This window comes from Vulpes vulpes, chromosome 12, assembly GCF_048418805.1.
Source record: "Vulpes vulpes isolate BD-2025 chromosome 12, VulVul3, whole genome shotgun sequence".
In the NCBI taxonomy this organism is placed as follows: Eukaryota; Metazoa; Chordata; class Mammalia; order Carnivora; family Canidae; genus Vulpes; species Vulpes vulpes.
The window spans coordinates 169,482,947-169,510,798 of record NC_132791.1 but is presented as its reverse complement, the minus strand read 5'-3'; the positions used below and the strand labels follow the sequence as shown (position 1 = coordinate 169,510,798).

The window sequence follows — 27,852 nt, the reverse complement described above, 5'->3', positions numbered from 1 at the left end:
CCTCCTCCAGCCTCCACCATCTGAACTGCCTGGGCTGCAGACATCCATGGTAGAGCCTCTGGGGCCAGATGTTATAGGGCAAGCTAAAAATAACCGGGCGGGCCGGCCACCATCGGGGGTGGGGTAGGGGTGGGGGCACGTGCTGGGCGCGGACACATGATCCGAGGGACCCGGCTGAGCCGAGCTAAGAGGCCGGCAGACTGTGCACACTTCTGCTCCCTACTTGTTGGCCCCCCCAGCCAGAGGGCCCCTCGTCTCTGAACATGTGGGAGGAAATGCCTTTTTCTAGCCGCAGGATGGGCAGCGGCAGAAGGAAGGTCATCTGGGCTCTGTGCTTCCTGCTGCTTCTCCTGGAAGCCGGTTCTGCCAAGAATCTCTGGAAACGGGCATTGCACCCCAGGCTGGCCGAGAAGCCCCGCGTAAGTGCCCGGGAGAGGGAGGCTGGGAGGCGATCCCCCCAAACTCGGGCAGGGCAGCATCTTTATCTGAGTGTGCCAGGGTCGGGAGGTGGGCAGATGAACTCACCGCCCTCACAAGGCTCCTTGTCTGTCGGGAAAGCAGCAGAGGGGCACCCCAAAAATGTGCAGGGGGATTGTGACATGCCTTTGGCTACCACAGTATACTTTCTCCTGACAGGCAGCACCCGATTGAAGACTCCAGGGACTTAAAACTGAGTGTTTTGTCTCAACAATCAATAACCAGATGTTTATAAAATATAATTAGACATTCATGCAGCTATTTACTCATTCAGTAAACAGTCCGTGGAAGCTGCTCAGGGCCAGGCACTGTGTGCGGTCCTGTGGCTGCAGGATGGAGACACCAGCTCCCACCCTCGGGGGGGACATAGTTGAGTAGGGAAGGCGGTCCGGTGACATGTGGCGGCACCTCAAAGGGGTGGTACAACACTGCAAACGGCAGGAGGCATGTGCCTTAGAGCCAGGTGTCTGGGTTGGAATCCAGCTTCTGCGGCTCACCAGCTGTGTGACTTCGGGCAATTTATTTGACATCTCTGAGCGCCAGTGAGCTCATCAGAAAAAGAAAGAGTGATGCGTTCCTTTTGACAAATGTATCTGATCACCACTGTTGACCTGGCACTGTCCTGGGCTGTGGGCATACAGACATCAGATCCCTGTTTCGGGGAATTCACAGTTTTGTGAGAGAGGCAGAGAGTAAGTAAGAAATAAGGAAAACATAGTGTGTTTGGTGACAAGTGCCAAGAAGAAAAATAAAGCTGGAAGGGGACTAGGAGATAGAGTGGGGGGTGGAAGGGTGTCATTTTAGTGCCCTCCCTTCCCACATGGGGAGCATAAGGCAGTGTAGGTTCAAAGCTCTCTCGGGGTGAAACGGTTGCTATGCATGCAGTGGTTAACACAGAGCAAGTGCTCAGTGCATCTTGGTGACTTCATTAAATTACTGTGAAATTGGTTGGTGCTTGCCTCCCTGGGGGGTATGCAGCTCCTCAGTGTGAGACCTGATGTCTCATTCAGTACAGTGTTCCTGTGCCACGCCAGGCGCCTGCCATTAACTTGGCACTCGGTACATTCTTATGGGTAATTTATGAGCAAATGCATTGGAAGCACAGAAGAATGTGTTCAGCTCTACCCTGGAAGGGTCGGGAGGGTTTTCCAGGGCTGGGGACATTCACCGTTGGGCTTTGAAAGATGAATAGGAGTTTGTCAGATAAATAGGTGGGAAAGGGGAATGTTTAATGACTCTTGCCGTGATGAGATGCATGAAACTATATTGAGGCTAACCCTAGCCTCATGGGCTCACATTCTTCAGGTCAGGCAGGAGGCCGCTAGGAGTGGAACAGATTCATACCAAGTGAAATGATGGTAGATGTTTAGAGAAGGGAGAGCTCATATGAGACAATGTATTCATAGAAGTCTTCCTGGAGGAGGTGAGACCCTGGCCAGATCTTGAAGAACTATTAAGAATTAGGAAGAGGAAGGATATTCCTGGAAGAAGATTCAATATGGGCAGAGGTATACTGAGGCAAAAATTGTGCATCTGAGGGGGCAGCCCTCACTACGGGAGAGGGTTGGTTGGTGCAAGGAGGGAGGTTTGACACCTCCATGCTCTTTGCTGGCCCAACAGGATGATTCAGTCCTCCAAAGTAGTTAGCACTTTGGTTCTAGGATAACAAAGAGATTTCCAATACGTGATCTGGTCTGATCCCCACTCTGTCCCAGAGTGTCATAGGAGCAAGTGCCGTGGCATCTCAGGAGGAGGAATGGAGAGGCGGGGTGGTTGGGGACGATGTGCATGGGGCCTGGGCAGGTGAGCTTCAGAAACCAGATTGCTTTTAGCCTCCATCTGCCAGAAGGCAAGTGCTTCGAGTTTGCGCCCCGGGATTGGAGCTCTCCCTGGTTATCAGCAGGCATCATCATCCCTCCCCAGTGCTTGGACACGGGAGAGGTTCGTGCCAAGAACTGGCCTCAGAGAAAGCACCTGAGGAAGGGTACAGGCTGTTGACTTGTGGGCACCAGGCCCAGGGATTTACCTCAGTGGCACCTCCAGTGAGCTGCGTAGCCTCGGGCCACTCACTACCCCTCTGGTCATTGCCTGGGAAATGAAGGCCGAGGCCCAGATGGCCTCCATGGCCCTTGCAAACGCCCAACAGGGAAATTAGGAATATAGGCAACAGCTCCCACACGCTCAGAAGCATGACTTCCCCTCATGGGGCACCTACCACCCCCACCCCAGACTGAGTCAGGTCTGCAGCCCCGGCCCCTGGAGCGCTGTGGGGGGGTGTCCGGAAGTGTGCCGCAGCCAGCTCGTACCCACTCTGGAGAGTTGAACAGTGCCCTTATTAAAATTGAATCCTATAAGCCTGTAATTATATAATTTATGTTAAAAAGGAAGTAGATGCTCCCTATAAGAACTGTGTCACTTGCTAATGATTTCACTCCATCTTACAATTAATTCTCTCTGCTCTTGTGGTTATTAGTGGTGTCTGGGTGGGGAGACACCATGTGTGGAGGGGCTGCCACTCGACCCTGTCCAGCTCCTGGCCTGGCGCTCACAATCATGGGGGGCCTACTCACCACGGCGAGATGGCAAGGCTGGTCGTCCAGCCCAGCTGGCACCAGGTGCCCCTTCCCCCTTTCTGCAGGTGGGGGTGGAGGTAGTAGCTGTGGGCAGAGTGGGTCCAGGGCTCTTCCCAAACACTGTGTCCCTTTTACTGCCTGAGGACTTAGAGACACACCAGAGAGGGAGGCACTTCCTCTGTCCCCAAGGAGGCCATCGGGGGACACTTGTCGTGAGAAAGGGGGCTCCTGTCTCTGAGCCTCGGCCTCCTGGTCTGCAGCATGGGAAAGGCAGCCTGGCTGCGGTCCCCCAGGGAAGAGACCTTGGGGAGTTGTGTGCCCCGTGCCTGGCACAGAGCACCCCCCTCTATGTGTGCGCTATTGAAAATAAAACCAGAGCAGACAAACGCACAGAACCAAATATCTGCCAGGCCGGATAAAAGAGAACAGAATGTTTGGGAATAGCCCAGTGGCCTTTTGCGGGGAGCTTTTCTTTCCTGGCACTTGCTGTGTGTCGGGACAAGCGTTCACCGCACATTAACTCCTAGAAGCCTCTCAACAAACTTTACCATGTGGGGCCCATTGCAGCCACCGTGTCATGTCGCCCCAGGGGCTGGGTTGCCCAATGGTCTCCGCATGTCGCTGTGGCTGTCTGTTTTGTCCCCCAAGTGCCTGCCCAAGGCAGCTAGAGATGGTTGGGCAGTTTGCACCATGCCTGGGGGTGCCTGCCCAACAGAGCGGGCAGTATGGGGCTGCAGCCGCGAGGGCAGGGGTGCCCCTCCTTGATACATGCTGCCCCACTTTTGTGCGGATGGCTCTTGGCCCTGTAGAAGCTGGCAACAAGCCCCGGCCCTGTGACCCAGCTTCCTCAGTCTCCCCAAGAGGGAGTCTCCCCTTATGATTTCTGCGAGCTCCAGAGCCTTCTATTGCATCTCTTATTCTTTTGCCAAGTTAGCAAGAGGGGGAGAGGCAGAGGCCTGGAGCTGTGCAGACCTCCCATCTGCTCTCATCATTGGTAGCCTGGACCTCTCTGGTGGGGGGCATGCCCAGCTGGCACCTAGGACAGGCCAAGGTACTGGGGTGTTTACACCATGGGAACAAATGGAACCAAAGACCAGGCCCCGGCTCCTCATCCCTGGACGGGAGGACCACCTCTGAAGAGTGGTCTGTACAATTTCTCAGAGGTCCCCTTTGGGTCTGAGCTCCAGTCTCCTGTGTATTAACACTCCCTGGATGGGCTCCATGGATGCCTGCTGGAGCTTCCTGGGACCCCTCCCAAACATATGCCCTGCACTAGAATCCTAGTCTCAGGTCTGTGTTGGTGGGTTTAACTGTGTCCCTCAAAAAAGACTTAGGGGCACCTGGGTGGCTCGGTGGTTGAGTGTCTGCCTCAGGCTCAGGGTGTGATCCCAGGATCCTGGGATGGTGTCCCTCAATAAGCTCCCTGCAGGGAGCCTGCTTCTCCCTCTGCCTGTGTCTCTGTGCAAATCTCATGAATAAAGAAATAAAATCTTTAAAAAAAAAAAAAAGGCTCAAATCTTAACCCCTGGTACCTGTAAATGGGAACTTCTTTGGAAATAGGGTTGTTGTAGATGTAATTAATTAAGATGAGGACATCTGGGGGTAAGGTGGGCCCTCCCTTAATCCGATATGGCTGGTGAGAAGAGACAAGAAGAGATAACAGAAGCAGACACACAGAGGGAAGGCCAGGGGAAGACAGAGGCAGAGACTGGAGGCATGTCTCCACAGGCCAAGGGATGTCAGATGGCCAGGAGCCACCAGAAGCTGGCAGACACAGATTCTCCCACAGAGCTTCCGGAAGAGACCAACCTTGTCAACACCTTGATTTCTGACTTCTGGCTTCCAGAGCTGTGCGAGTGCACATTGCTATTGCTTCAAGCCCCCAGCTCATGGTATTTTGTTAGAGCAGCCCTGGGATACTCGTGCGGTCTGCTTCTGGGAACCAACAGAGTCAGCTTCTGGGGCCGGCAACCAGCACCCCTGATGAAAGATATGAGCTCACACCCCTGCAGGATCCCATCATCAGGACCTCTAAGATGCCTCCCTCTAGAGGAGCGGGGGCAGCTCCTGGCCCTTGAGGTGTTCGTGGCTCCCCATGGGGGAGGAGGAGAGGAAGTGGCATGCTGAGGTGAGACAACCCTTCTGTAGGCTTGGCCATAGCCTTGTGTCCAGCTCAGAGTCTGGTACATCACGGGCACGCAGAAACATTTTAAGAATGGGGTCGGAAAAAAAAAAAAAAAGAATGGGGTCGGATTGAGCTGGCTGGATGGCTGGGTAGATCAAGGAAGGAAGGAAAAGTAAATGGGTAGCTTGATTTGGGGGGTGACCTTGGGCAAATCACTTTCTCCTCTGGACCTGGCTTCCCCATCTGAGGTTCCAGTCCTGAAATTAATTCCAGGTAGAAATGAGCAAGGGAAGAAGCATCCGGGACCCTATGGGGCTCTAATCTGGGGTGTGCATGTGGGGGGGCGGGGCAGGCAAGCAGAGAGGAAGTGCATGATTAGTCCATCATTAGTGCATCCAAGCAGCACTAGTTGAGGTAGCCAAAGCTGGAAACAGCCCAAAGGCTCCAGAAGCTCAAAATGAAAAACAGAAATATGACCTCTCCATGTGGTGGAATATTATTCAGCCATAAAAATGGGAATTAACACCTGCTACAGGACAGATGAGCCCTGAAAACATATACTACATCAAAGAAGCCAGTCACTAAAGGCCACGTACCATATGATCTATCTGTACGAAATGTCCAGAAGGGGCAAATCCATAGAGACAGCAGATTAGAGGTGCCGGGGGCCCGGGGAGGGAATGAGGAGGAACTGCTTGATGAGAACAGAATTTCTGTGCGTGTGATGTAAACATTTCAGAAATAGACACTCCAGTGGCACAATATTGTGAATTTAATGCCGCTGAATCATATACTTAAACATGGTTAAAGTGGCAAATTTTATATTATGTATATTTTACCGCATTAATTTTTTCAAAAGGGTGACAGTGGAAACCTAAGGTACATCTTAGGGATTCTGAAGGTCCATGGGATCCATGTGACCAGAACATTGGACGGTGGCCCCCTCTGTCCCCAGCACCCCAGGGAGGCATGCCCAGTGCTTGCTTCAGACACACTTATATGGTAGTTGGTCTTCTCCTCAGAAGACTGTTCCCTTAAACATTTTCATATCATCCCAACCTCTTCAGTGCATTTAGCTCCATGACTATTATCTGCAGGATAATGTTTTTTATTGTGGCTTTAGTTTTTCATTAATTACTTTTGCGGATGACAAAGAAAATAAATAAATAAAGCAATTCATTTGTTTTATCTGTGTGAAGTCTGGTTTGAGGTTTGTCACTTGTCCTGGAACTGAGCCACGTAAAGACAGGGATATCTTCTGGTTAAGCCCAGCTGTCCTCGGAGTCAGTCCAGTGCCTGGCATGTAGTCAGCCTGCGAACTATGAATGTGCCATTAAATGAATGAATAAATTACGTTTAAGCCTTCTAGAACAGGATAAAAGGGGATGGAATGTTCCAGAAGACTTCCTGTGCAAAGCAGTGCTCGTGGATGCCAGCGTGCTGTCGTCATGCACTGAGATGGGGTTGTGCCTGGGGCGAGATCCGGATTTTTGAGTACCTGTCTGAGGAAGTCCCTAGCCGTGCACCCAGTTCCACTCCCAAAGCCCAGTGCGGAGGTCCCAGGGCGTCAGGAAATGGCATTCATCAAGGCCCACTGAACACGAAGACTCTGTTCCAAAGAGAGGCATATTTTTAGATCTTTGACGTACAAATTCCAGAGGAAGAGCAAGTAATGCTTAGAAGAAAATTGGCTTTCTTCCGGCGCCAAACAAATCAGTCCTGGGGTGCACTTTTATTGGTCTGGCCGTTAAGTCGCTGGAACATTCCAAAGAAGGGTAAAGCTCTTACACGCAGGATGAAGGGGGTGGAGAGCACAGAGGGAGGGAAACCGGTATACTAGGGCAGTTTTGGAGATTGGATTCTTTCTCCTTAAATGGAAATGACTCAAAAATGTTTCCTGGTTAGAAAAATAACGTTTACCGTAAAAGAAAGTCAGACAATCCAGAAAGTTATAACTAATGTAAAAAGATCTAAATTCTTCCTCTGAGACATAAGCTCTGTTGACATTTTGGGGTGTGTGTGTGTGTGTCTGTGTGCCTAAACTATTCCACGAAATGGCTACACTCACACATATTGTTTTCATTTATTTCTATTGTTTAATTTTTTTATTTTTTTATTTTTTAAAGAAAATTTTATTTATTTATTCATGAGAGACACAGAGAGAGGCGGAGAGAGAAGCAGGGTCCCTGCGGGGAGCCTGATGCAGGACTCAATCCAGGACTCTGGAATCATGAATCATGACCTGAGCCAAAGGCAGAGACACTCAATTACTGAGCCACCCAGGCGTCCCCCCAAATTTTTTTAAGAAGCTGAAATTTCACATAATGTAAAATTAACCATTTTAAAGCATACAATTCTGTGACACTGAGCACATTGACAATGTTGCACAACCACCACCTCTACCTAGTGCCAAAGCACTCCCCAAAGGAAGCCCCAACTCTGCTAACAGTGGCTCCCCCTTCTCCATCCCCATGCGTCTCTTCATCTCTACGGATTTGCCTGTTCTGGAGAGTTCGTGTCAATGCAATCCTATGCTTCGTGGAGTTTGTGTCTGGCTTCTTCACATGATTTTCTACCTTGCATTTTTCATTGAACAGTATATGGTGAAAATGTTGATACAGTAGCTCTGTGTCCTCTTTTCAAAGGCTTCTATGGTGTCCCTCAGTACAGATGGGCAATTATTTCTGTATCCAGCCTCCTTTGGTTGGATACAAGGCTGCTTGGTTGTGTAGGAGCCAGACTTGAACCCTTAGAATTGGACTTTCCACCGAGAGAGTCCAGACCTGGCATTCCCTTGACCTGCTCTCTGAGGGTATTGGCAGCACAGTGGCTCTGCAGATCCACCGAGGTCTCCAGAACCAGCTCCCTGAGGAGTGAAAAAACAGAGTCACCGGAGGCGGGGGGGAGCCTCAAGGGAGTCGTCTTTATGGGAGGAAGGCATGCAGAACTGTCTACACTGAACCATCAATGTGTGTTCGGCAGCTGTTCGGACATGGACTTGTGATACACTCCCTGAGCAGGAATGAAAACAAGAGATGGAAATCACAGGTTGCCCTGGGATTTTTGTGAAGGATGTTGTCAGTCTGGGGTGGGCCCCCTCATTTGTCTGAGGGACTTGAGTTTTGACTGAGTGGCCACGTAGGGCAGGGTTGATGGGCTTGCAGAGGATGGGGGCCAGGTGTATTCTTAGTAGAATGTGTCCCTGGGGCAGGTGGTTCTAGGACTGTGTCCTCAGCTGGGGCTGGCCCACGGGCAGGCAGGTGGCAGGGGCATGTGAGGACCCCCCCACCCACCTCCTGGAGCTGACCAAGCAGCAGGGAAACTCACAGGCAAGGGGGGGAAGCCGCTCCTTGGATCCAGACTCCCAGCACAGGAAAGCGCCAGATTCAGACAGACCCAGGTGCGACTCCTGCCTCTGCTGCTCACCAGCCGCTTGGCCTTGGGCAAGGGCCCCTCATGTTTTCTGTGCCTCCATTTCTTCATCTGTCAAGTAGGTAAATAACAGCAGCAGCCCCAGAGGCTTATGTGAGAGGATTCAGTGAGAGTATGTGAGGACCTAGCTCAGCGCTGGCACACAGTAGGAGCTTCATAAATGCTGCCTGCCCTGCTGTTATTATGGATGAGACCTCCTGGAGCAGTGACTATGTGCCTCTGTCCCCCCACTTGTATAATGGGGGCAGCGATGGTGACCACAGGGTGGGGTAGATGCTACTTCAGGGCATCCTTGAGGCTGGGCATGGCTGTTTCCAGGTGCCCCCTTCCTTTTAGGAATTCTGACAGTTGTTTGCCTCGTCCGACTAGACATAGTGAGGCTGCCAAGTGCCACATGGCACTGTTGCTTGAGCGTCTCCTTGGGGGTGCGTCTTCTGTCCCCAGCTAGATCCAGCCTCCTTGGGGGCAGGGACAAGCTCTCAGGTTTCTTTAGCACCTGCCGCAGCCTCAAACCCAAACCGTCCTGTGAGTGATAGAGGGCAGGAAGGGGGCAGGAAGAAAGGAAGACCTGGAGAGGCGAAGACCTGGAGAAGCTACCCTGAACTGACAAACTCCTGGCTGTGAGACAAGAGGCTTCGAAGGCTGCCAAGTCGGCAAGAAGAAAAGTAAGCATAATTCCAACAATTGGCGTTGCCCGTGGCTCAGTTGAGAGCTCATCGGCTCCCACCACAATCGCCGGCAGCAGGGACAGCTCTTGTGCCCATTTTGCAGATGAGGAAAACAGAGGCTCAGATAATCAGTGGTCTTCCTGTATGATCACGGAGCTACGGAGTTCAAACCCAGACTTGTATGAGGGACTATCTCACACCAGTCAGAATGGCTAAAACTAACAACACAGGGAACAACGGGTGTTCATGAGGACTTGGAGAAAGGGGAACCCTCGTGTACGTTGGTGACAATGCAAGCTGGTGCAGCTGCTGTGGAAAACGGTGTGGAGGTTTCTCAAGAAGTTAAAAATAGAGCTACCCTACCTCCCAGCCATTGCACTACTGGGTATTTATTCAAAGGATACAAACATGTGATTTAAAGGGGCACCTGCCCCTCGATGTTTATAGCAGCCATATCCACAAGAGCCAAACTACAGAAAGAGCCCAGACATCCATCGACAGATGAATGGATGAAGAAGCAGTGGTATATACACAATGGGATATTACTCAGCCTTCAAAAAGAATGAAATCTCGCCATTTGTAATGATGCGGGTGAAGCTCGAGGGTATTATGCTAAGTCCATCAGAGAGAGACAACTACCATATGATCTCACTCATGTGGAATTTAAGAAACAAAACAGAGGGGAAGGGAAGGAAAAATCAAATAAGACCGAAGCAGAGAGAGAGACAAACCATAAGAGACTCTTAACTGTAGGAAACAAACGGAGAGTTGCTGGCGGGGAGGGGGCGGGGAGGGGGTAACTGGGGGATGGGCATTCAGGAGGACCTGCGATGGAAAGACACTGATGAGTCACTGAATTCTACCTCTGAAACTAATAATACACTATATGTTAACTAAATTGAATTTAAACAAAAAATTTAAAAAACAAAAAAAATCCCAAATAAGCCCAGACTTGTCTAGTTCCTAAGCCTGAGTTAGATCCCTGCTGAACTCAGCTGTAGTGTTGATGAGGCCGCAGGCCTTAGCCCCATCCATCTTGGTAGACTCGCAGGTCAGAGCAGCTCCTAAGTTCTTGCCCCAAAGGAAGGGGAGGCAGCCGGGGAGAGTTAAGCGGAGGGAATAGCGCGTGGAAGCCCTCAAGGCCAGGAGGAGTAAGGAGTCTGAGCAAACCTTCAGAAATTGAGGCCTGATTCTAGATGTATAGTTGGGATGCATTCCTTGGGCTTGGGGAGAGAGGGATGGAGTACTTGGGCTCATGACCCTTCCCCACCTGTGGCCTTGGGCAAGCCTTTCATTCTCCAGGCCTCAGGGGCCTCATCTGTAGTGTGGGTAGTAATAGGACTTCCCCTGCTGGCCTCACGTGACCAGAGGAGGGTGCCGATGCTCGGCAAGAGGTGCGCCATGGATCGGATACAAAGGGACAGCAGCCATCAGTGAAGGCCTCCTGGACAGCAGTGCCAACCACACAGTCCCAAGACAGAAGCCCTTAGGGAGATGACTGGTGACCTGCCAGCAAGTGTCGGCTCGACTTCAGCAACATCACCATGGCAGCTTTCACCCACCGCAAATGCGTGCTGAGCACCTGCTCCACACCAGGCACTGCTGTGGGGGCCCCGGACACAGGTGGGAACCAAACCCAGTGCGTAAGGAGAGCACAGTGGAGAATGGGGAAACTAACTCCGATGAGTGGGTGGGTCCACAGTGTTCCCACACGGGCAGAGATACAAAGCTAGGTAAAGCAGGGGGGCCGTGTGTTAGTAGAGACCCCAGGGGAAGTGAGGGCGGAGCCAGGCTGCTATCTCAGGCAGGAGACACAGCCTGTGCAAAGGCCCAGGGTGGCACCGTTCCAGGGACCTCAGAGAGGCCAAGAGTGCTGAACAGGAATGAGCAAGGGAGAGGGTGAGTGCAGGGGCTGAGGGCAGGGGGACCAGCCAGCTCCATCTGACCTTTAACTCTTTGTCCTCCAGGGGCTGGGACACCCTGGGGGACTGGGCTGGGGCCAGGTGGTTGGGGGGCAATCTATTTATCTCTCTGATAAAAGCCAGTTCTTTCTCAGAACTCCGGGAAACAATGTTTTTAGGACCCTCTTTGAGTGTCACCTTGCATGACATGAAATATTTTCCAAAACATTTAATCCTTTAATCTGAGCCCCTCGGTGAAATCAGTCCTTTATCACCCATGACCATCTGTTGTTTGGGCTGCACCGTAAATAACTCAGGAGATTTGACTTCTAAGGCGCTTATCTCTTTTGTTCTCTCCAAATTCTGGGAGACGACATTTGAATTCTCCTCGGAGGGAAGAGCATGGCACATCTAAAATTGATCTCTCCGCACACCCCCTGGTGGGACCTCCTGGTGTCCCCGGAACTGGGAAGCTGGACTGGGAGGCTGGAGGGGGAAGTGCGGGGAGAGGGGAGTGACCGTGTTTGACCTCTGATCTGCAGGTTCCAGGCACTTCTGTAAATGAGGCCTCGCCTACGAACAGCCTCCTGACCATGTACACGCTGGCCTCATCACCCTCCCAAGGAGGCCGGGGCAGCTGTCAGGTTCAATTAAGATTACAATGGCCGGGCCCCAACATGGGTCCAATTTTGTTAATTCCGAAGAAAATGAACTAAGAGCTAATGGTGTGGGATTATGTCCTCTGCTTGCAGCTTGAGAATTATTCACAATGATACAGGAATTACGGGGACCGACCTGAGCAGGGGCTGGTGAAAAGGCTGAACCAGTTTGAAAATCCCTGCTCTGGTCTCCCCTTTGTTTGGGGGTAGAAGCACGAATCTCCTGAACCCTTCGTTTCCTTTTATGCCAAAGGTTGGCTTTGTGTTCATTTTTACATTTCACAAATGAAATGACACATATCTATGGGAAAAAAAGATGCATTTTCTGAGTGAAGCTGGAGTGGGGCCATGAGCGCCATCCTCCCCAGGCTGCCCCTGCCCCACTAGGTCACTGGTTCTTCCTTCTCTTGCCCTCCCTCTAAGTCCCCCGGCTCCCTGCGAGGTAGTTTGAAAACCTGGGGCCCTTGGGACTTGCACCAGTTCCAAGAGGCACCTGGTCGTTACCCGTCCTCGGAGACTCGACGCCCCCTGCAGGGCACTGCGGGCAGTGCATGGACTTTGCAGCCACGTTAGAGCTGGGGGAGGATGTAGGCACATCTTTGACCTTCCTTCTTTTTGCTCCATTGAGGTCAGAGGGCATATGCCATTGTGTTCCTTGCTCTTTTTTTTTTTTTTAACTAACACAAGTATTTTTCTTGTCATTAAAAATTCTTCCTAATACTTCTCTTTTTGATTGCCTTCTTTAAATTGAAAAAAAATAGTATGTGCAGGGCGTGTTAATTATTCTTTTTTTTTTTAAGATTTTATTTTTTTATTCATGAGAGACAGACAGAGAGAGAGACACAGACACACGCAGAGGGAGAAGCAGGCTCCATGCAGGGAGCCCGACGTGGGACTCGATCCTGGGGCTCCAGGATCACCCCTGGGCAGAAGGCAGATGCTCAACATCTGAGCCACCTGTGCAGGGCAGACATAATATTGAAGCAGGGCAAATGAATATACAATGAGGAGAAATGCCCCTTGGCTTCAGAACTGAATGCTCCTCTCTAAGGGCAATCTGTGATAACAGTTTCTTGTGTATTCTAGTGCATCCTTCCAAAAATGTTCTAGGCAAACCCTAGAACGGGTTTTAAAACCCCTCGTTTTAAGACATGGTTAGGTGCGTAGCATACAAGCTGTTCTGCACCTTAATATTCCTAACCCACCACTGCATCCTGGTGATCTTTCATAAGCGGGCCAAGAGCAGGTTTGTATGGCTGCACAGTATTCCAGTCTGCAGATAAGCATCATTTACTTGTACAGGAGGGCAGGATTTTGAAATATGGAAACATTTGCAGGGGGGCAGGGGCAGGGAGTAAATAGGGGGTTAGGTGACAGGAGCAGGTTAGGCACAGGTCGGGAGGCGGGGCAGGCCAGGGTGTTTTTCTCCTAATGAACCTATTCTATATGTGTGTGTGTGTGTGTGTGTGTGTGTGCACGCGCGTGTGTAGGGATGTGGAAGGCCTGCCCTCCACACAGCCCATTTTCAAATCCAGAAGCAGAACAATGTCCCCAGCAAGGATGGGGCCTAGTAGAAGAGGGATCCAGTATGGATTGCCTGGTGTGACAGAGTTCCCCAAACTCACCTCTAAAATGCTTATTTTATGGGCAGCCCCAGTGGCGCAGTGGTTTAATGCTGCCTTCAGCCCAGGGTGTGACCCTGGAGACCCAGGATTGAGTCCCGTGTCAGGCTCCCTGCATGGAGCCTGCTTCTCCCCCTCTCTCTCTCTCTCTCTCTTGCCCCGTGTCTCTCATGAATAAATAAATAAAATTTTAAAAAATAAAATGCTTATTTTATTGCTCATGTGCCCATATTTCCTGTACGTTAAGTACTGTATCTTATTTTTAACTTTTTATTGAAACTTAATACCAAAAAGTGGGAAAATCACATGTCCAGCTGCCCCCAACACCGTGTAACGGACACCCAGGTCAGGAAGTAGAACGGGGCCAGCCCCCAGGGACCCCCATGCCCCCTCCTGGTCCTGTGCCATCCACAGGTGACTCACCCCGCTGACCTCTCACAACAGACAACACCTTTGCCTGTGTCTGAACTAAGTCTAAGTGGAACGGCGCCGTGTGTTCTCTTTTGAGCTGACCTTTCTTTTTTCTGTCGCTGAGTATTCTGTGAGATTTACCCAAGTTGTGTGAATTTATCCATCCTCTGTGTGATTTGGAAATTCTCGAAGCTCTGCACAAACATACGGACTGTAAGAGATACACAGAGGAATGTGTGTGTGTGTGTGTGTGTGTGTGTGCACGCAGCGCTGCGCACACGCATACCCGAGCGTGCCCGTCTGCAGCAGGAGGGGCGCGGGGCAGACGGGCACGACAGGTGCAAGCGGCCCGGGGCAGCGCCCCCCCCTCCCCGGGACCGGGTCCCCGCCGCTGACGCGCGCTGTCCCCTCAGGCCGAGGAGGCGGCGGGTCCCCGGCAACCCCGCGCCGACCGCTGCCCCCCGCCGCCGCGTTCGCTGCCCCCCGGCGCCTGCCAGGCTGCGCGATGCCAGGCGGACTCCGAGTGCCCGCGGCACCGGCGCTGCTGCTACAACGGCTGTGCCTACGCCTGCCTGGAGGCCGTGCCGCCCCCTCCAGGTAGGCCCCCGGGCCCCGGGGTGGGGGCGGGGGGCGCCCAGGGGACCTGGGGGGGGAGGTGCCGCGTGCCACCGGGGCCCGGAGCAGGCATCCAGCCACCTGCCGGTCAGCCACCGTCCTGGGGGCGCGCATGGCCCCGGGGAGAGGCCCATTCCGGGAAGATGCCCCCTCCTTAGAAGATGGGGAGATTTCTCATTTTTAAAAAATCCAGATCTCCAGCTTTTCTTAGAAATCCTGGACCACATTCTCTGTGCCACCATCCACCAGGACCCCAGGGGCCCCTAGATGGCAGCGGGTCCTCCAGTCCTCCCACCCCACCCCAGACCCCACAAGGCCCACTTCCCACACCATCCTGGCCCTGGGTGTATTTGAGACAGAGACCCGGGACCTCCCCTGGCCAGGTGGGGTGTACCTGGGAGAGTCAGGGGGGATGCAGGCTCCTGGCTTCAAGTCCACCGGTTAGCTGGTCACCCCTTGAGATGCCCCCAGCTGCACAACAGGACTGAAGTGAGTAAGTGCAGCTCCTGGAGGACTCTGAACATGCGCTATGCCGGCAGGGAGCAGAAAATCAAGATGTTTGTTCAATCTTAATGGCAATTTCTTTGGGAGAAACAGCCCTCAGGGAATCACTCATCTTTGAAGGGAAGATTTTAGACCCCTTCTGGAGAGGCTTGGGAGGGGCCGGAAGGGAGCCTGTGGGGATACTGGGGGAAGGTGGGCAGTGTGTCCCCCAGGGCGGAGAAAAGGTGCCCCTGAGTGGATAGGATAGGGGAAGTAAAGTCTCCTCCCCTCTCAGTTCTGCTTGGAGCTGAGCCTTTACATGACAATAGCCTGCTTGGACTGCACCTGTCAGGGAGAGGCCTCTAGTTTGCCCTGGGCCTTAATTGATGGAGGTGGCTTGAGAAGGCAGGCCCACCCCCTCCTCCCAAGGCCAAAGCAAGAATGGCCCCGCTTTGTTTTCTTTGGGGTGAGGTCACAGCAGTGACAAGGTACTCAGCACCCTCAATAATGCTCATAATTACAGTCTACCCTGCATTTGAGCACAGCCTCTTGTCAAGGGACTGGGCAGGCTGGGAGGGCTCCTTTATTTAAAAAGACAACATGGCACCCCCTGCTGGTGGAAGAAGCACAGAAAGATACTTTCCTCTGAGTGGATAAGTCAAAAAAGGTTTCCTTTCCTTGGGAGTGTGACAGCGCACAGGGATTCTAGCCCCACTTGCCGCCTACGCCAGGAGCTTTTGAGCAGTGCACAAACTATACAACTGTTCATGACTTTCCCAATAGCCTTTCCATACATCATCTCATTTAATGCTCACACAGCCCTATGGTGTGGAGAGACCGTTACCATCCTTATTTTACAGCTGAAGACACAGAAGCTCAGAGAAGCTGAGTTGCTTGCCCAAGATCACACAACAGGCAAAGCTGGTGTTTCAATCCAGTCTTCTGACTGTGGAGAAGCATCCACTGCTTTAGGCCCTGACTGCAGGGATGCGGGACTCCTACTCCAGGATCAGGACCCATATGTGGGGATCCCTCAGTGCCTGGTACATCTTTCTCCCAGACACCCACATTGCTCACTTCCTTACCCTTTTCAGATCTTTGTCCTGAAGTGATGATCACTTTTCGGGGAAGATTTCCCTCTCTAAATGGCAAACCCTCCTGTAGCCATTCCTTACCCACCTTTCCCTGCTTAATTTTTCTTTATAGCACAATCTAGAACTTTGTGTTTTATTTGTGCATTGACTGTTCTCCCCACTGGATGGTCAGTCCCAGACTGCAGAGTTTGGTCTGTTTCATTCACAGCTGAATGCCCACCATTTGAACTCATCTCTGGGCACCTGAAAAGTACTCAGTGAATATTGAATGAACTAGCGAATCAGTGAATGACTAGTTTTCGCTGGCCAGGCAGAGCAGTCCAGCTGCTTATTAGTCATAGTAATAATTATAATAACAACATCTAACACAGAGTTTCTCACCCTTGGCACCCTGGACATTTGGGGTTGGATAATTCTAGTTTGGGCTGGGGTGGGGGGCTGACCTGGGCACATGTGGAATAGCATCTCTGGACCTCCACCATGAGATGCCAGTAGTACCCCCACCCCACATTGTTTCAACACAAAGCATCTCCAAACTTTACTGTATGTCCCATGAGGACAAAATCACTCCACTTTGAGAACCACTGATCTAACATGAGCAGATGACCTGAAATGCACCAGGCCCTGTTTTAAGCATCTTACACACTTCGTAGCAATCTTTGGGTAGGTTCCTTCCAAAGCAGACCTGGAGATAAGGACTTGGGTACAGGAAATTCACTTAGCAAGTGGTCCCAAGAAGTTTTACTGAAGCACAGAGAGGAGAGACCCTGTGCCCCCAGGCCTTTAAGGGTCTGCAAGCTAATGGGAGACCTTGACCAAGTTTCAGTTTCAAAAAATGCAGCAAACTGTGTATGTACATTTCCCACTACTCAGAAGCCTTTGACCAAGGCAAAACATACAAATAGGAAATAGAAATACTTTCTTCTATTTGATAAAAACTAGCATTGAAAACATTTTCTATCATGTGGTCCGAGGTGGTAGGGAGGAGGAGGGGAGAAGCAGAAGACTGGAAATCATGCCTGCAGATCCTCCTCATGTCACCCCTCCAGTAGGAAGTTGCAAACCACTGGTTTGCTCTTCTGTTCCAGTCTGCACCCTGTGAGCAGCTAACGATCATCTTGTGTTCCTTTCAAGAAAAGACTAAGCAGCATTTTTACCAATATCCAACTAGGTACCTTAAAAGGCACTAGACAGCACATCAACCTCTTTATTTTTTGTCATATTTTGGAATCCAACAAAAACAGAGGTCATAAATAAATGTGATCCCAGACCAGTTTTATTTGCTCTCCATAAAACATAAAAAAATTTTTTTAAGAGAGAGAGAGTAGGGGGTGCCCGGGGTGTGGGGAGGGACAGAGGGACAGTGAAAGAGAGCATCCCAAACAGGCTCCATACTCAGCATGGAGCTTGACGTGGGGCTTGATCTCACCACCTTGAGATCATGACCTGAGCCAAAATTAAGAATCAGACACTTAACCAACTGAGCCACCCAGGCATCCCTAAGTGCCTAAATTAAAAAAAAAATTAATTGCCAACATTTAAAAACATTATATTTTAAATAATATCTACAAGGTTTAAAAAAAACACAGACTAAAAAAAAAAAAAAAAAACACAGACTCACAGGCCCTAGGAACATGGGGAATCGCTGGCCAGTGCTGACCAGCAGCTGACCCACTGAGGCCGGGACTGCCTCCAGTTCGCCATGGATTTTCTTATTCATGTCACCTACCTGCTCTCTGCAAGCATTTGGGCTCTCCACCCCTGCTCTGGGATTTTGAACACTTTACAGTCTACCATGTGGATTGATCTTGTTAAAAACGTAGGGACGGGATGCCTGGGTGGCTCAGTGGTTTAGCGCCTGCCTTCAGCCCAGGGCATGATCCTGGTGTCCAGGGATCGAGTCCCACATCGGGCTCCCTGCATGGAGCCTGCTCCTCCCTCTGCCTGTGTCTCTGCTTCTCTCTTTCTCTCTCTCTGTCTCTCATGAATAAATAAAATCTTTTAAAAAAATAAAAATAAAAACGTAGTGTCCACAGAGCCAGCTATGCTGCTATAACAAAAAGACCCATAAAGCCAGGAGTCCCAACCTATTAGGCATTTAATCCTCTGTTGCTTAATAGGCCAGAGTAGCTGGTGGCCCATGGCAGGTAGGTGGCCCCACTCCAGTCATCCAGGTACCCAGGTTCCTTCCATGTTGTTGCTCTGCATGATCAAAGTGTTCCCAGCTGCAGGAAGAGGGAAAGCCAGAGGCTGGAGAGCAAAGAGGCATCAGTGCAGGGACAAGGCAGGAAGTCATGTTATCACTTCTGCTCACATCCCATTGGCTAGAACCCAGTCATGTGGCCATACCAGCAAGGAAGGCTGGGAAATGTAGTCTTCAACTTGGCACCCAGTAGAGGAGACTCAAAGTTCTGCTACTGAAAGTCTGGGCCAATGTATGGCAGGGAGCCTCTCTGTTTCTCATGAAGTGTAGGCTCCCACACTCCCAGAGGCTGGGGCGTTTCTCAGATACCTGAGGAGCGGTGGGGGGGGGGTGTGGTTGAGGGGGCTTAATTTAACCATTCGTTATTTTGTTAGTTTTAGACTGGCTAGTGCAGCCGAAACCTCGATGGCTCGGTGGCAACGGCTGGCTTCTGGATGGCCCCGAGGAGGTGTTGCAAGGTGCCTACAGGATGAAGCCCAACCTGACATCCGAGCCAGGGTCCCTCCATTTCAGGCTGCCTCTGCTCCAGCAGGCTGTCTGCTGTCACGTGCTCAGATACTCAGTACTCCCCACCTGATGTAAAGGGTGGTGGCTGGGGCTTGGCCAGGCTCTCAGAATCCCCAGAACAGTATAGGGCTTGACGTTCCCTCTGCCAGGGGTGGGGGGTGGGAGGGAGACCTGAGAGGGAGGGGGTTGGGGTTGGCTTTCAAACTCCTAAAATCATAATAAAAGGTTCACTCCTTCTTGAGAGTGAGGCCTTCTCTAGGTGGGTGGACAGCAGGCAGCAGCCCTGGGATCTAGAGAACTGGAGGGTACGGGTGTGTGCACTTGTGCATATGTGACTCTGTCCATGACTCTGCACACATCTGTGTGCACACCTGCATCTGTGAGTGTGTGCAGCTATTCTTGTGCTGTGTGAATGTTTGTGCATTTGTGTGAAGGCAAATGTGTGTGATTGTAGGTGTGTGTGTGTGTATTAAGAGCCACGGTGGCAAAAATGTGTTTGTGTCAGGATTTGTGTATGAATGTGTGTGTACACCTGTGGCTGTAGATGTGAGTGCATGCGTGTGTCAGGATTCGGTGGATACAGGCACAGGATTTGTATGTGTGTAGATGCACATATCTGTGTATGCATCAGGCTTTTGTGCATGAACACACATGACTATAAGTGTGAGCATGTGTGTAGGTGCACGTGTGTGTATATGTCACTATGTACATGAGGGTGTTTGGGATCATGTGACTTTGGACTGTCCCTGTGTGTTGGCAAGTGTGTGCATATGTGCATGTGCGTGAACACGCCACTGTGAGCGAGAGCCAAGGCATAGCCTGAAACATGGGGTGCAGTGGGAGGCAGACCCTCTGGTTCCCTGCTCCCACCCAAGGCCCGGGCATGTGTCCCTCCCACAGCTGAGGCCTGCAGCACCACGGAGGATGGGGCGGAGCCTCTCCTCTGCCCCTCAGGCTACGAGTGCCACATCCTGAGCCCTGGTGATGTGGCCGAGGGCATCCCCAACCGCGGGCAGTGTGTCAAGCAGCGCCGGCAGGCAGGTGAGTGCGGGCCCTGTGCCATGCTCCTGGCCCCTGCCCCTGCCCCACTCTCCCTAGAACACCCCACAGGGACACCAGTCCCAGAGAAAACCGCCAGCAACCCCCAAACCTGGCCGAGAGCTCCTCCTGTCCTCCTACTTCTGTGCCTCCCGCTTTGAGTCTTCCACCCTTTCCCTGCCTCACCTGCATGGGACCCAGGTCTTTGAGCCCTGCCACCTCCTAGCTGGGATCAGTTGCTTCAAGCCTCTTAGCCTGCATTTTCTCATCTGTGAAATGTGGCCGTATGGTGTTCTGGAAATTCATTTAAATCATACATGTAAAGCCCTCAGAGCAGAGCCAAGCAATAATAGGTGCTCAGTAAACATCAGATATTTTATATCCATCTTTCTTTCTTTTTTTTTTTTAAAGATTTTGATTTATTTATTCATGAGACACACACACACACACACACACACACACACACACACACAGAGGCAGAGACACAGGCAGAGGGAGAAGCAGGCTCCATGCAGGGAGCCTGACGTGGAACTCGATCCCAGGACTCCCGGATCAGGCCCTGGACTGAAGGTGGCACTAAACTACTGAGCCACCCAGGCTGGCCTCTTTCTATCTTTTTTTAAAATTGTCTGAGAACCCTTGACTTCCCAGGGTCTCTGCTAAGAGCATTCAGTATGACTTAACTCCTTTTTTTCCCTGGAGGTGAATAGTAAATAATAAATCAACCGGGAAAGGGCATGAATGGCATTGCTTCAGTCTGCACGATTTTCCCACGGAGAGCCAGGACCACAGAGCAGGTGCCGCCGGTGATACCTGGAGCCTCACACGAGGTGTAAGGTCCACAGGACTTGGAAGAAATGGGTGGCAAGCGAAGAATCTGGAATTTCAGGGAGATGTGGGTTGGTCTTGTCACAGATGAGCTCCCTGGGATTCTGAGAGCCTAGACTCAGGGCCCAGTCCCCACTTCTGCATCTCTCAGCCCTGAGAGCTGCGGATGGCACCCTCGGTCAACACCGAGGCCGGAAGAACACGGCAGGGTACGTGATCTGCCAAAGCACTTCTTTTCTTGATTTGACGACGTATTTTCCTTAAGTGTTTCAAGAAGGACACATTTAGTGCTATGCAGTTAGCATCATCATCACTGCAAATAGCCTGAGTGTGAGACCTTAGAACTGTCTCGAGAAGCCTGGCTCCTGGAATGCTGAGCTTTGAAAAAGTTGCCCATAAAAGGGGGCATCTGGGTGGCACAGTGGGTAAGCATCCAACTCTTGATTTCAGCTCAGGTCATGATCTCTGGGTGGGGAGATCGAGCCCTGCGTTGATTCTCTCTCTCTCTCTCTCTCTCTCTCTCTCTCCCTCTGCCCCTTCCCCACTTGAGCTCTCTCTCTCTCTCTCAGAAAAGAATTGCCCATAGTAGGCATCTTAGTGGTTTCTCCTACATTCCACCTGCTGTTTGGGGTTATGAGCACGTTCTCCCACCAAACGGCCTGGACTCCAGTGGCCACTTGGCTCCTCACTGCTGCGTATGGCAAGTAGCCTTACCTTCTTGGCCTTCATTTTCCTTATCTGTAAAATGGGCTAATAATAGTTCATCTACTTCACGCCATCCTCTGTCTTATGGAAGAGGAACTTGCCTACAGTATACACAGCTAATGAGGAGCAGAGGGGGAGTTCTGAGCCAATCTATGGGCCGCAGAGCCCATGCGGTGTGTGAGTGTGTGTGTGTATGTGTGTGTGTGTGTGTGTGTTCTCCCCTCCCTCAGGAATGATCGGAGCCTTCCAGCTGGAAATGTAAGTGAAATTCCTCCTAGCCTTGTTCCCAGAGGCTGCCAGTGAGCAACAATTGTTGGTAATTATATGGGAGTTTGAAAATGCCTTGACGTCCAACAACTTCCCTCAGGACAACAGCCTCGGGGAGGAACAGGGGCACTCATCTCAGGTTAACCAAAAAGAAGCCTTTTATTTAAGTTTTATCTTTTTTAACTACATATTTGAAATAATTTCAGACTTCAGGGTGTCTGGGTGGCTCAGTTGGTTAAGCATCTGCCTTCAGCTCAAATCATGATCTCAGGGTCCTGGGGTCGAGCCCCATGTCAGGCTCCCCATGAGTGGGGAGCCTGCTTCTCCCCCTCCCTCTGCCCCTTCTGCTTGTGCACTTGCTCTCTCTCTCTCTCTCCCTCTCTCCCTCTCTCTTTCTCTCTCTCTCTCTCTCCCTCTCTCTCTCTCTCTCTCTCTCTCTGTCAAATAAATAAATAGTCTTTTAAAAAAAATTTTTTAAAGAAATAATTTCAGGTTTCGGAAAAGTTGCAAGAACCGTACCTTGAACCCTCCACCCCAATGATCTGTCAGTTGTTAAAATATGGTTTTTACCATTCTCTCTTCCTCTTCCCGGTCCCCACTGTCTCGCCATATAAATCTGCATATTTATTTTGGGAACTATTTGAGAATAAGTTTCAGATCTCATGCCCACACCTAAGATGCAAGTCCCCTCTGAGAGCCAGCTCCTAGCCAGTGATTTTTCAGGTTTTACAGCCCATCAGCTTGGAACCCAACATTGGAAGGGTTCATGTTTTTCTCAAGAGGAAAACAAATGTTGACACAGGCAATAAATCTGACTCTTGGGAGAGCAGGGTCCGGGGAGTCAGTGCATGTCTCCAAATGGGTTTGAGGTCACTCAGAGGCTGAGGGTCTTGTGTCTCCCAGGCTTGCCCCTGACAGAGCAATATTGCTAATGCCGAATGAGCAGAACAGAGGATCACTCAGTCTTGAGCAGGGGAAATCTATTTCATAAAAATGACATGTAATCATGTTTGGTAAAGATATATGTGTGAGGAGGATGTCCAGCTCCACATATCCCTCTGTCTCCTTCCCCAGTGTTCATCCCCAAGGAGAAGGAAGGCCCAGGAATGCTTCATCGCCGCCAGCAAACCCAGCCATTTGCTTCAGAAAATAGCTGTGGCCCTCATTGCTGATAAGTTATCAGCCTGAGGGTATGGATCCGCTCTGCTGGCTTCTGTCACCTTGTACTATAAATGTCAGTGGGGCTCTAAGCACCCTGATGCTTTTTAGGATGGCCACAAAACAAAAGGAAACAAAATGTCTAGCTATTGTATAAATGTGATCTTTAAAACTGAGACATCATTGACATATAACATTATATTAGCATAAATGGGCTTTGTTGACAAAGCTGATGTGCCGAGATGGAGGGGTGAGCTCATTCCTGGCAGTGTTCAGAGAAACTTCTGCGTGACCTGGTCAGACTTCTCAGGCACAAATGTTTCACTGCCGTGATAGGCTGGGGGCAGGGGGGTGGTGGGGTCAATGACAACTGACAGCGAGAATCCTTAGTAATTGCAGGTGTATGACGTTCCAAAAAATTGACCACTTTTTTTTTTTAATTTTTTTTTTATTTATTTATGATAGTCACACAGAGAGAGAGAGAGAGAGAGAGAGAGAGAGGCAGAGGGAGAAGCAGGCTCCATGCACCGGGAGCCCGACGTGGGATTCGATCCTGGGTCTCCAGGATCGCGCCCTGGGCCAAAGGCAGGCGCCAAACCGCTGCGCCACCCAGGGATCCCAAAATTGACCACTTTTAACGTACAAAAATGGCAGTCTCGTGTGGTTTCTCCTATTATTTGCATTTGATGATTCAAATGAAATTAATTATTTTCATCCTCACAATAATGAGGTGCTAGTTTTTAAATATTCATTTATTTATTTGTTTATTTAAGAGAGACCGAGAACATGAGCAGGGGGAAGGGCAGAGGGAGAGGGAGAAAGAATCTCAAGCAGACTCCCCACTGAGCACAGAGCTGGACAACACGGGGCTTGATCCCAGGACCCTGAGACTCTGACCTGAGCTGAAACCAAGAGTCAGACCCTTAACCAACTGAGCCACCCAGGTGCCCCAGGAAGTGCTAATTTTATGCCCATTTTAGGTGAGTAAACTGAGGCCCAGAGAGGATTAGTGAAACTCATTACTTTGCCACATGCAGTAAGAACTTAGACTCAGAAAGTACCATGTGTTCCCCATGTGAATTATATAGCTTGTAATCACACTTGCTGATAATATGTTGAAATTCTGTTTCTGGTTCATCTGTTCAGACAACGGTTCCTAAGCTTTTTGGCCTCGGGATCCCCTCACACACGAAAAACATTGAGAACCCCATAGAGATCTCCTTTGTGGGGCTGTGGGTAATTACTTGACTAAACTAAAGCCAAGGCATTAAAAATATTTGTGTTAATTCCTTTAAGAATGACAATGATAAACTCATGCATTAAACAGAAATAACATTTCTTTACAAGTAACTATGCTTCCCGACACACACAAAAACAGAAGACTGGCATTGGTTTACATTTTTGCAGTTCTTTCTAATATGTGTGTGAAGAGAATTAGATTCTCACGTCTGCTTCTGCATTCTATTGGTTGTGACATCACCATCGTGCAGCTTCTAGAAACTCCATGCGCACTTGGGAGGAGGGGATGGTAGTGAAAACACAAATAATTCCTTGGTGTTCTTATGAAATAGTTTTGGCCTTATGAACTCACTGGAAGGAGTTTAATCCTCTTGCTGTTTTCCAGATGGGCGATTCCTCCGACACAAATTTTACAAAGAATATCCAGGTAAGAAAGGAAACACTCTTCCTTTGCATAGGAAACTTAAAGGAGCGATGAGAATTTCTTGAGTGAAAAAGAAAAAATAGGATTCCATTGCCTGTTTTAAGAGCTATAGTCTGAAGCTGCTGTGAAGAGAAATGAAGAGAAATGTCCATACTTTTCCCAGGTGCCTTTCTGCCATTAGATGGCCCTTTGGAGGTAATGTGGTGGTGCCAACATTGGAAATCTTGGCATTTTACACCAAGATGCTTCTGGTGTGAAAATCTCTCCTCCATCCTGAGCAGCCTTCCAGGTGGCATCTGACATGAACAGGAGCCATTCTAGGGTGCAGCCTGGGACTGAGGCATCAGCTTAGGGATGTCTCACTGGGGACAAAATGAGAACTAGGATTGGAAAATAAAGTAGATGATGGTATGCAGAGGAGGTGAAAGCTAAAGAGGCATTCATAGAAGAAAAGTGGCTTCGTGTTAAATGTTAGAACTCGGGACTAGATATGCTTGAGTCTTTCCTACTATCATTTAGGGGATTGAAAATACGCCGACACTATTTTTCTATCTAGTCATTCATTGATCCATCCATCCCGTCTCCTAATCTTCCATCTATCCATTCTTTCATCCATCTTTCCTTCCATCCATCTATCCACCAGTTCTTCCTTCCTTCCATCCATCCATCCATCCTTCCAATATTCCATTCTTCCATCCATCTTTCCATCTTCCATTCATCCATCCATCCTTCCTTCCATTCATCATATCTTTACTAAGAAGTCATAGCACATATTTTTCAAGCACCACTCTTTATTCTGTGCCAGAAGTTGGGACTACATTTGTGATCATGGTAGACTCAATTTCTGCCATCATGCGGCCAATATCAAGCAGGAAATACAAACATTAATAGCCCCAAGTAGTTATTTAATAACAATAGTGATTAGGGTGATTGAGGTCACATACAGGACAGTATGACAAGATATTAGACAGATGTCAAGGAAGGCTTACTGAGGAGGGGACATTTAAGCTCAGCTTAGAGAATAAGAAATAGTGCACAGAGGAAGAGCCAGTGTGAATCCTGAGTTTGGAAACAAGTTGGCCATCACTGCAGCTGGTGTACAGTGAGCAAAGAGGGAATGGCAGTAGATTGGGCCAGAAATGCAGGCAGGACCACAGCACACAGGACACTGCCCTGACAGAGCCCTAGTCTTTTTGCAGAAGGTGACTCCAAAAATGTGGCGGAGCCTGGGAAAGGACCCCAGAGGCACTTTCAATAAGGCAGCAGTGCTGGTAAGTGGGAGGGATGGTGGCCAATGGCGGCGGGGTGGCGGGGAGGTTTGTGCAACCAGGTGTCCTGGGAGCTTGAATCACCAAACTGACCAGTGGGAGGGGAGAGTGGGGCTTTACCTGGGGGTAGAACTTTAAAATTCTCATTATCAAAGTAAACATACGAGAACTTGGTATGTAGCCGAGGTGGAAGTTTCTATACCATCTGGACCTAAATCCAAACACTAGACTAGGTTGCAACTTTCCTTTCCATTCCTTGTCTTAATGCCTCCATGAACAGCAGATGAGTCCTCTGTTGTTCCCTGAAGTCTATCCCTCTGCCTCTCCCTCCCTCTGTCACATGATAGCCTCAAGTGCCAACTCCTCTACAGGCACATGCACAGCACTCAGTTCCCTAGCAGCCATGGGTGGCTATCTGCATGGTGTCTGGCATTGCACTGGGGCTGTCGCAGTGAAGGACCAGGGTCCCCACACCCAGGGGGACACTAAATAAATCAACAGAGAAATCAGCCTGCAATAAGTGTTGTGAAGACAATGAACAGGGTCATGAGGCAGAGTAGCCAGGTTGGGAGGGGCTGTGAGAAGGTCATATCTGAGCCAAGATCTTTGAGGAGAAGCAGCTGCCTTGGGAAGACCTGGGGAACAGGTGTGCATGGGCAGAAGTTGCTGGAAGAGCATAAGTCCCCAGGCAGGAGAGATCTTGGTTTCGAGGAGCCACAGGGAGGCCAGTGGGGTAGGAAGAGAATGATAGCGGTGAGGATGGCACCAGAGAGTGTAAGGAAGGCACAGGCCCTGCTCTCAGACACTCTCCAAGGCGAGATGCATGCCTGTGGATGCCAAAGACTGGGAGCATCTCTGCCAGTAAGACCCAAATGCCCACCTCACCCTTGTAAAAGCTGAATATCCACACACGGTAAGCAAAAGCCCTTGAAAGCAGCCTATTTCCCCAGAATGTCCTTGAAAGGCAAACATTGGGTTTCAGATTCCAGAATATTCTAGTGCAAGTCCCCCAGGAAACTCTTGAGCCCTTGGGGATTGGTGCCAACATGTCTATTACCTGCTGATGACAGGAATGGTCCTTGGAGTGGGCCTGATCCCCTGAGGACAGTGAGCTTCCACAGGGAAGCGCTGGGGGCCGTTTGCAGTGGCTTCTGGGAGCAGCCAGGTGGCCCCAACTGGGCTTAAATTCTTGACCCACCACATATGACTTCAGGCAAATGCCTTCAACTCTGCATGTCCCAGTTTCCTTATCTATAGAATGGGAATGATGGGGAGGGATGTGTTAGGAACTAAACAAGACGATACCTAGAGAGATTGAAAGTTGAAGGAAGTTAAGAATTCAGTCTTAGGGAAACAGGCATCTTACTGGTGTATGTGGGGGGGAGGGGTGCAAGGAAGTAGATGACGCGGACTGTGACCTCGTGTTCTGCCCCAGCGGCGGCTCATGTTGCTCTCTTCTCTGTTTCTCTTCCAGCCAATTGCAAGAACATTCCTCCACTTTCTGCTAAGTCTTGGAAACAGTTGGATAAAACATGATCTGACCCCCAGAGGTCATGCTCAGCTCCACAGAGCATGACCCCAGAGATACTTAGAGACAAGACACGTGGCTCCCAATGTCAGCATGACCCGTCTGGCTGGGTGACTTTGTGGGAGCCCCTTGCCAGCACCGGATCCCTGTTTTATTATCCTGAAGATCCAGCACGTCTGACCTGGCGATCCCACGGGCCTCGGGAAGAGGTCACCGTCTTTGGGAGCTGTATGAAGCCCCATTCTAAGACAGAGTTCAGCATCACATTTCTTCCAGATTTGACTCTGGAAGGCACGTACCTATCCCAAATGTTCTCAAAATAAATCTCTCCTTACAAAATGGAAATGAACTTACCTACTCTACTCAGGTGGCTAATTCATACCTTTAATCCCCATGATTTTAAAATTGCAGGTGCTGAAGCCCTAGAACCCTGGGGGTGGGCCGGGGTGGGGGATGCTGGGATGGGGTATCTGCTCAGGTCTGCTTCTGGAACCCTGGAACACCTGGCTACATGCTCACTGCTCTGGGTCGATCCCTCTGAGGCAGACCCTGGAAGGAGGCTTTGTTGAAAGTACTTTCTTAGGAAAATTCCTAACTTTCCTGGGGGGAGGGTAGGGAAGTGGGGCG

The 27,852-nt window shown here is 50.3% G+C and overlaps 1 protein-coding gene across 1 annotated transcript; it reads left to right on the top strand.

The window, feature by feature from the left end:
* The first annotated feature begins 16 nt into the window (after nt 1–16).
* Nucleotides 17–27,578, top strand: WFDC1 (WAP four-disulfide core domain 1). Its single transcript, XM_072731412.1, has 7 exons — nt 17–419; nt 14,282–14,465; nt 18,638–18,721; nt 19,671–19,811; nt 24,391–24,432; nt 25,629–25,700; nt 27,172–27,578. The coding sequence occupies exons 1-6, from the start codon at nt 264–266 to the stop codon at nt 25,685–25,687; spliced, it is 666 nt and encodes a 221-aa protein (XP_072587513.1). The 5' UTR covers nt 17–263; the 3' UTR covers nt 25,688–25,700; nt 27,172–27,578.
* The last annotated feature ends 274 nt before the right edge of the window (nt 27,579–27,852 follow it).